Below are 8,921 nucleotides of genomic sequence, written 5' to 3'. Positions count from 1 at the left end.
GATTGTGCACTAGCAATTTTCATTGAAGTGTAAAAGTTTCTCAAGATTGCTGGTGATTATACTTGCTTATATGTATATATGTGTCACTTAATGTTGTTACAGACAGTGATGAAATCTACACGCCGTCAACTAGAGAAAGAGCTTCTGCTTGAAGACCTTACACGGCTTGAAGATGTTCCCTCATACAAACTTCTCAAACGATAGATATCAACAAATAGTCAGTGAGTCTACTAGTTTTAACTTGAAGGTTGTACTAGATGTGATGATACTGTATTTACATTCTTCCCACTTCAACATTTAACCTTCTAACAATTTGAGTAAGACCGAGGTGAGCCACATGTGATATCAATGTTCTGGAGGCAGAGGTAAGGTTTAAATCCAGTTGGAGGATGTAATGTTGACTGACAAATTGCCAGGGGAGTCTGAAATGTAGGTTTGCTTGGTACCAAAAAGATTAGGTTGTAATGATTGTGGTTTGCCTATGTATTTCGATTATAATTCAGGCAGGTTTACTATAGTTTGTAGCAACTGCTGGCCTTGTTTGTGAAGGTATTGGTATACTCTGCATATTTGTTTGAGTAAAAGATAAAATGTTTCCATTTTGCCGAAACTATACTTGTTTATTTTATACATGCTATTCAATCTTTAGTAAGGTCACCCATTTTACGATCTCCTCCTGATCCATTCAACAGGTCATCTAAATTCAGTTGACCATGTTATGGTTCAATGTTTTGCGTTGCTTTTCTATTGACTCGTCTAAATTATGACTGCTTTAGAAGTTTCAATTTAATATTTTATAAGAGCTATGCTGAGCTACTCGGATTTGTGAAGAAAATACCAAAAATACAAACAGATGTTTCCATTTGAAGTTGTCACTGGCTGTTATGCTGAATATTTGATGGGTAGTGGCAGTAGACGTGAATATCTATTTTTATCTCTTGCAATATCAACTGGAAGAGTGCTTTGCTATGGCATGTATCATTTGATGAAAATCACTTCCTCGACTCAAGAAGATAAGATTGTTGCAGTCAAGTGTCAATATGTACTCCCTTGCAAATTCATCAATCATCATAATGAAAGTGATCATCGTACTAGTAGTCATATGATGAAATGCAGCAATACCAAAGATAATAACGATAAATCTGTCATCTAAAACAGTAGCACACAGCAGGAAAACAATATTTTAGGAAATCAGCTACGGTCATTCAACTATAGTTCTACAGTATTGGTGTTTATCTCATCAGCTAACGGAATAACAAAACAAATAAAGGAACAGCAAATCAATTAAGTTTCGATTCCATTCAGCTTATAAAATGAAATTGGTTGGGTAAAAAATTGTGAGAACCAACGAATCAATCCAAAATGTGTCTAAAGTTAGTAAAAATTAGCAATTAATCCGTTATAATAAATCAAATTTGTTATTTAACAAATATGTTTTTAAGCTAATTAAAGATTAAATCAAGCAAACATTAAATGTCTTAAACTACTCACTGTGCAAAGCACAAGTTACATAGTTTTTTACAATTAAGTGCTATGTGAATTTGTTTGTGCTTTGCCTGATTGCAATGTGAATTATGCTTTTTCTTTAACTCTCTGATTTTCAGAGTATTGGGGTTCTCACAATGCAGAATTTGATCGAGAGGTAAATAGTCTGACAAAAAATTATTCCGACCAATATTTAAATTCAGATTCTTTCGAACCATTCATCTATAATTGAAGTTCATTAACCACTTAAATCTAATTTTATGGATTAGAAAGTTATTATAGATGGCAAAAGCTATGTTGTCTTCCTTCTTCGAATAACTCAAATAGTGGAGCATTGTAAGAAAATTAGATTTCATACTCCCACATTTTTGACCCCATACCTCTATAATTCTTAAAAAATTCAATTTTACCCGTATCATTTTCATCTCTTTTTGTTGAAATTTTTTTTTATCAATTGTTTATTCCACACAAATATAAAATTTCTAATAGAGTTGTTTTCTTAAAATATGATTTAGAAATTAACATGCAAAAAATTTTAAATTTTAAATTTCGATATGTAAACTAAAAAACAGAAAAAATTTACATATAAAAAAAAATGAAATTTTTTATTTATAAAAATGTTGAAAAACTATTTCATATCGAAAACTTTAAAAAAATTTCGATACTTAAAATTATTGACAAAATTTTTATGCAGATATTTCAAAAAAATTTGAACTCAAATTTTAATACGTAAAGAAAAATAAAAAAATAAAATTGTGTACTGAAAATATTCGGTACATAAAAAGGACATAGATGTGGGATAATAGATATTATTTAAAAATAGATGTGGGGTAAAAAATAAACAAGAATATTTTTAGAAGTTTATAAAAAAAACGGTAAAATATGATAGTAGAAGGCAAAATGTGGAATATGAAATCCAATTCTCCCATTTTAATATTCACCGGTTGATCAATTGTAATAGACCACCAAACCCTCACTCGTCCATTGTTTCTGTTTCTCTTTAATTGTCTACCATTGTATTTTACCTAATCTCATGTTTTGTTTGGAAAAAACACTATCTATTTTGAATATTTTGTTTTAATGAAAAAATATTTTGAATATTCGTTGCAATGAAATAAGACTTATTTGAAAGGATGAGGTTATTATCATGATAATGATTGTGTGGATTGAATGAATGACATAAAATTTTGCTTGAAAATTATGTAGTGTGAGTGCGTGACCATAGAATTTCTTTTACTTGAGTTTTCTCTCTTAACTTGCACACCCAAAACACAAATAAAATGTTCTTCCTCCAAACTCCTTACTCTCATTCGCAAATTCAACCATCGAACATTATCATACCTAACCGTTTTCCTAACAGAAACGGTTACATAAAGTTCCGAACAACCTACCGTGAGAATCTCCGTTACCTAAAAACCCTAACTATAATCAACCCCAACACCAAACCCAACAACCTCCCTCTCCCCGACGCCGTCGACCACATCCTCGCCACCGTCACTTTCCTCAAATCTCATTCCTTCTCCGACGCCGATATCCCCCGCCTCGTCCACCACTCTCCCCACCTCTTCACAACCTCCATAAACCCCGCAGATATCTCCCCCGTCTTCCACTTCCTCTCCGACGACCTCCTCGCCACCGCCGAAGACTCCCGCGGCCTCATCCTCCGCTGCCCCAAACTCCTCTTCACCAACGCCGACTACTTCCTCCGACCGACGCTTCAGTTCCTCCGCCACGTTGGAGTTCGTAACCTGAACCGGCCGACTAACCGGAACGCGCATCTTTTGAACACGCGCGTGGAGAAATTGCACCTGAGGGTGAAGTTCATGGAGGAAGTAGTGGGGTTTTCATACGAAGAAGCGATTAATGCGTGTGGGAGGTTGCCCGCAATATTGGGATACGATGTGGAGAATAATTTATGGCCGAAATTTGTGTATTTGGTTAAAGAAATGGAGAGGGAATTGGAAGAGTTGAAAAAGTTTCCTCAGTATTTTGGGTTTAGTTTGGAGAAGAGAATTGTGCCAAGACATTTGCATTTGAAGGAAAGAGGTGTTAGAATTCCGTTGAATAGAATGTTGATGTGGGGTGATGATAAGTTCTACACCAAGTGGAAGTGAAGTCAACTAGTAGTATCACTCAACAAGTAGCAACCCACACATTTGCACAATAATTTATGTAATTACATAATAACCCTTTCACACTTTTGTTAATTTGTTATGTTTTTTAGTTACTCGTAACTTAATGATTATGTAATATTTAATATAGATAATTGAGTTTTTCCTTACTAACCTTATTTAGGTGCATGGAATTTGGATTTGAATTGTATGCATACACAACTATATTCAGTCCATTTTATTTTGTAAGGGATAAATTTTGCACAATTATAATGTCAATGAAGAGAGTCGATTCCTGTCTATATTTAGACCAAATGCATCAATTTTCTTTGATCCACTTGTGCTTATATTAAGGTTGGAGAGAGTAAGAAGCTAGATACCCTAGGTTAAAAAATTAAATTCAAGGTTGACCTATGGAAAATTACAAGAGTTTAAGGACAAAATGTAGATTACATGAGTGACATAAGATAAATATCTCTGGTTCCAAAGCAGAATCTACAAACCCACAAGAAATGGTAACAGAACATGTTATTCATTACGAAACTTGGGCCACACTGTGATCACTCCTGGCCTCATCTCCTCAAAACGGTATCTGCATAACAATACATATAATAAGAGCCAACAAGGTAAACCTAGCTTTCTAAAGCTAGACAAAAATATGCAAGTCTCATGCACTAAGCAGCCCTTTTTTCCTTCTTTTTCAATGTGGACAGTTAAAATAAGAATTAAAAAAAGTCACCCATTTCACTATGTTATAACTATTAGATAGATATAAACTTTTCATCAACAATCTAATGACTAGCATACAATGCTCTAATTCAGCGCATCCAGTTTTAATTAGTGCATCTTAATTCGTAAATGCACCTAAAGGAAGTAAATATAAGCATAGATATTATGTTCCACCTGTTTTCACTGAGGAAACTTCTTACTGCTGTAGGAAGAGCAGCTTGTCCTCGGCTGTGATTGCCAACACCTGTAGAAATGAAAAAGAGCAATTAAGGCCATCCTAATTAAAATCCTTATTATTTTATGCTCACTCATTAAATCTTAAATTCTTTTATTCAAGAGATATTAAATTTGCCAAAAATTAACTGATAGCTTCCAAAGGAAAGAAGGAAGCTGTAACATAAACAGAGGCAGTGCAGCACAAAGTATAATAACAAGAGACTAGGAGAGTGAGATGGAAAAGAAATTACCAAAGGTGGAATTTTTTGGATAAAATATCCAGGATCCAGATTCTCTACCTTAGATAACTTTGTCTCTATCTCTTTAGGCAGAATTTGCAATATAAGTATAAACATAGAATTTTCATGTTATGCATGGTCGAAAAAGAAACCAAAATACCTGTTATGACGTGTAGAGCCAACGATCTAAGCCTTATTGGTGCTTGCTTATCCAAATTTTCTCGGTCCATGATGTTAAGAGACCCAAGAGTTGAATGTGCATGGGCATTCTTCTTCATACCATTTGAAGGGGCTGAGCTCTTTGAGAAGCCCTGACTTTCGATTCTATGGAGGTGTTTTTGCAATGCTTGAACAGCTTCAGCTGCGTGAAGACCGTGCAAATCCAGTCTCCCAATATCATTATCACTATTCCGAATACTTAGAATTTTTGTGGCTGCCTCAGAATTAAGTTTGTCTGCATTATGCCATTCCTCCTTAGCTCTCATTGAGTGTTGTTGGGCAGAAAAGTGTTCACCTTTTAGAAAAGCGTTAGCGGCTGCTTTAGAATGTCGTGATGCTGACCTGTTTAATTAACATGACATAAAATTCTCAATGCTTAGTGACAATCTAAAAAGTGTAACACCAAGATGCAATCCTTTCAATAAAATAAGACTGATGGATTCAACTGGCATTGGAAAGAAATATTGACATAAAGCTCTTTTTTGAAAGATTTGCAAATCCAACCAAATCATTGACATAAAATAAAAAGCAATCTATGGAAATAAATTAATCAACTTAAGTTTTCCTATTTTCATTGATTTTTACTATGTAAGGTAGGAAACCATTTATCTATGCACACTACAAGGGTTTCAGAGACACGGAACCAAGGCATTGTATGTTATAGCACATAACAATACGGCATCATCAATTAAATTACATTTTTGTTTGGAGAATTCATAATAAAAGCCAAACGCAATTTTTCCACTATTGTCTTACACTGAAGAAAACTAGAACATAGAACAAATGCATGATGACAAAAGGCAATAATAATATATAGCCCTCTAATACATTCAGCATGTTTAGGATGCATGCAAATCAGAAGTTAACAAATGGCAAGAGAAGTCATAAATGGTAGCAAGGATTAAGATGTGCTCCATTCCTCACTAATCATTGTACATGTTTCTCCACATATCTTGGATAAAAGTTGACATAAGTAGAAGAAAAAAGACATATATATAACGTGAGAAAAAATGCTGATAAATAAATAATCATACCAAGACAAGCACATACAAGCAAGACAGAACTAAATAATATTATCTCAAGAAAGATAATATGAGTTGACGTTCAAACCTCATTGTCTTCAATGCATCCTTTCGATGGCTATTGTAAATATCATCGTCCTCCCATTCGGGTTCGACTGGAACAAAATTCAAGAGGTCCATTTTGCATTTTAGGTTATTGACATCAGGAAACTTCTGAAATGAGGAAGCATTTCTATTCTCTGAGTCTTTATCGTTATATTGGAGGTGACCGACAATATTAGAATGGAAAAGAATGTCATCTTTGACCATATCTAAAGTAAGACTTTCAACGGTCTCCACTTTATCTGAAATAGTTGGCCTTGGATCGCTTGATACTTTACATTCTTCAAAATCGGCTGCAAAGACCATTGTTTCCAATAAAGCCATGGCCTTATCAACATTATTATCAACAGCATCCAAGATATCCTCTATCAAGCTATTTTCAGCCCAAGGATGCAGCTCTTTAAGCTTTTTGGTAGCTAAATTGACATCTTCCCGGGCAGTAGCCCCACAAGATTTTTCACCAGAATCAGAACCTAACACTGCCTTTTGGCAATTTGCACCCTCTTTCAAAGGAGGGAAATTTTCATCGGGTATAAGTACTGAAGAGAAAGGCTTCAACGGAACATGTTTCTTCTTGACTAACTTATCACCATGTCGCATAGAACCAGATGAGCCTATAGGTGGGAAAGGGTCATTGTCAGCTGCAGATTCAATATTGTTCTTATTTCTTTGCTTGAGATCAAAAGCTGTCCAACCAGAAGGTTGGCTACCCCTGCCCCACGACATTTTTTTAAGGGAGGTTCCGGCCGAAACAGTCATCTTGTTCCATACACCATAATTTGAGCACAAATCACTTTATCTCTCTGTCTGAAGACTTGTGCAGCATATACAGAACAAGAACTAGGGAAGCCACAATCTGAATACCTGGCTTACAAAAAGTCCAAGTCAACTACTATAATAAGCACTGAGCATCATGCTACATACAAGTAAGTTAGACAATCACTTAAAAGACATAATAATGATCATTTATACCTTGGTTGCATAAAAAACTTAATTAAGCATTTACAGCATAAAAGCTTATCATATAAATGTTTACTAAGTGTAAGTTATTTTTATAACAAAAGATAGAATAATGTCAAACTGTTTTCCATATAAGTTATATTTGAGAAGTTATGTAAATAAGTTAAAAACAGCTTATGGCAAAACAGCTTATGGACATGCCATAAGCTGTCTCATCCGGTATGCAAATAGATAAACTCAAATATGTTAATCCGAACATGTCCTTAAACTATCTCAAACAGTGTAATATTACAAGACATAATTTAAACTAACGCAATTTTCAAATTGAACCATGTAAAACACCGCCAATTAAAAGCAAGCACATCACAAAAAGCAGATTTAATAATCTAAAAAACAATGGTACAGAATCATACATAAAAGCCCAGAAACAAAATTTGAAAATTTGAGGTGAAAGAAGAAAACCCAGATGAAAAAATCTAACCTTTTTTGTTGCAGAAAATATATAAGAGGAGAAAGAAGGTAGTTGGAATGCTACTTGGGAAGGCGAAAACGTATAAACCGAAACCGAGGAATTGATCTATCCAAGGGCTGAAAAAGAGATGGAAACACAGAAGCAAAGAGTTGTTGTTGGTGGAAGAGTTTTGCGACGACAGCAAGTTGTTGTGAATCAGATCTGCACCTGTTATCCATAAATTGCTCTGTGAAGATTGCGAAAGAGAAGAAGAATGAAAGATTTTGGGTTTTTCTCGTATTTCGTCCCAAAGGGTCTTTCTCTTTAAGGAACCACAATTTGATTCTAGACAGAGAAAAACCGTATGAGAGAGAGAGAGAGAGAGAGAGAGAGAGAGAGAGAGAGAGAGAGAGATATTTGGTAGCCGCCGACGCTTTCACAACGAGGAAAAGAATTTGCGAATTGCCGAATTGCAACGATGTATTAAATTGCCGTATAATAACTTCGTTTTTTATTTTTATTTTATTAAAAAACGATGAAAACTTTTAATATTAATTAGTTTTGGAAAAATAAAATTATTATTTTTCGAAAGATGGTAACAATTATTCAAATGGTATATATGTAAATTTAGTAAAAAGACATACATCTTGAGAAATTAAATATAAAAATAATGTCTTAAAATTTATTCGTGCGTTCAATTTTAAAAATATAGATTAAATTATACTAACGGTTGTTTAATTTAATTTTCGCGTTTCATTTTTTTTCGAGTAGTTCTTTTATTTTAATTTTGATATTTTATATTTTAAAATATCAACAGTGTTGTCTTTTTTTTTATTTTTATAAAATCCATAAAATTTATTATCATTTTCAATAAAATTTAAATTTAATCAAATTCATAACTTAAATCTTTAAATAAACTAATATTTCCATTCTTATTATTTGATGTTGTTGGAGATGAAAATATGAGTTTATTTGAATATTTGAGTTATGCAATGAAATCTGCATTATATTGAAAATGATTATTAATTTTATGGGTTTTATTTGAAATTTTCGATGATTTTTTTGAATTTCTGTAAAAAAAAAGGGGATAACATTGTTGACATTTTAAAACATAAAATATCAAATTATTACTTAAAATTAAAATAAATGACCAAATCAAAAAAAAAAAAAAAGACTAAAACGTTAACTGAAATTAAGTTAAGGGACCGCAGATGCAATTTAGCCAAAAATATATTTTTTTCAAAATAAAATTTTTGTTTTTTTATTATTTAATATATTGTTCCTATAGATATAAAATTATCTTCTTATATTATAAAATATTAGTGTCTTTTTTTATGAGTCTTTTTATGAATTATAAATTATATTAGTCACTTTTTCACGAGAATAT

At 33.1% G+C, this 8,921-nt stretch overlaps 3 protein-coding genes across 4 annotated transcripts in view; 2 read left to right on the top strand and 1 right to left on the bottom strand.

Moving 5' to 3' along the window:
• LOC101503916 (uncharacterized) overlaps window positions 1-610 on the top strand; it is a 4,821-nt gene extending 4,211 nt beyond the window's left edge. Inside the window, exon 9 of one of the 2 annotated variants that reach the window (XM_004492857.4) lies at window positions 103-610. In XM_004492857.4, the coding sequence (XP_004492914.1) occupies window positions 103-204 (102 nt within the window). In that variant the 3' untranslated portion in view covers window positions 205-610. The remainder of the gene's footprint in view (window positions 1-102) is intronic. The other variant, XM_004492858.4, reaches the window with a different exon arrangement.
• A 2,059-nt stretch (window positions 611-2,669) lies between these two features.
• LOC101492839 (transcription termination factor MTEF1, chloroplastic) lies at window positions 2,670-3,775 on the top strand. The gene has a single exon (XM_004492986.4). It carries the CDS (start codon window positions 2,766-2,768, stop codon window positions 3,597-3,599), a length of 834 nt encoding a protein of 277 aa, XP_004493043.1. The 5' UTR covers window positions 2,670-2,765; the 3' UTR covers window positions 3,600-3,775.
• A 198-nt stretch (window positions 3,776-3,973) lies between these two features.
• On the bottom strand, window positions 3,974-7,913 carry LOC101503595 (uncharacterized). Its single transcript, XM_004492856.4, has 5 exons — window positions 7,565-7,913; window positions 6,110-6,987; window positions 4,941-5,341; window positions 4,500-4,569; window positions 3,974-4,188 (listed from the first exon to the last, which is right to left on the bottom strand). Exons 2-5 carry the CDS (start codon window positions 6,880-6,882, stop codon window positions 4,125-4,127), a joined length of 1,308 nt encoding a protein of 435 aa, XP_004492913.1. The 5' UTR covers window positions 6,883-6,987; window positions 7,565-7,913; the 3' UTR covers window positions 3,974-4,124.
• Between the last annotated feature and the right edge of the window lie 1,008 nt (window positions 7,914-8,921).

Source organism: Cicer arietinum, chromosome 3, assembly GCF_000331145.2.
Source record: "Cicer arietinum cultivar CDC Frontier isolate Library 1 chromosome 3, Cicar.CDCFrontier_v2.0, whole genome shotgun sequence".
Classification (NCBI taxonomy): domain Eukaryota; kingdom Viridiplantae; phylum Streptophyta; class Magnoliopsida; order Fabales; family Fabaceae; genus Cicer; species Cicer arietinum.
Note: the sequence above shows the minus strand (reverse complement) of the source record. Positions and strands in the feature narration are given on the sequence as shown.

Excerpts from the sequence above, each read along its gene's own strand:
- LOC101492839 (XM_004492986.4), top strand. The coding sequence starts at position 2,766 with ATGTTCTTCCTCCAAACTCCTTACTCTCATTCGCAAATTCAACCATCG.
- LOC101503595 (XM_004492856.4), bottom strand. The coding sequence starts at position 6,882 with ATGACTGTTTCGGCCGGAACCTCCCTTAAAAAAATGTCGTGGGGCAGG. Across the intron at positions 5,342-6,109 it reads GATGCATTGAAGACAATGAG|GTCAGCATCACGACATTCTA; the intron begins GTTTGAACGTCA and ends TTAATTAAACAG. Across the intron at positions 4,570-4,940 it reads GGCTCTACACGTCATAACAG|GTGTTGGCAATCACAGCCGA; the intron begins GTATTTTGGTTT and ends TCATTTCTACAG.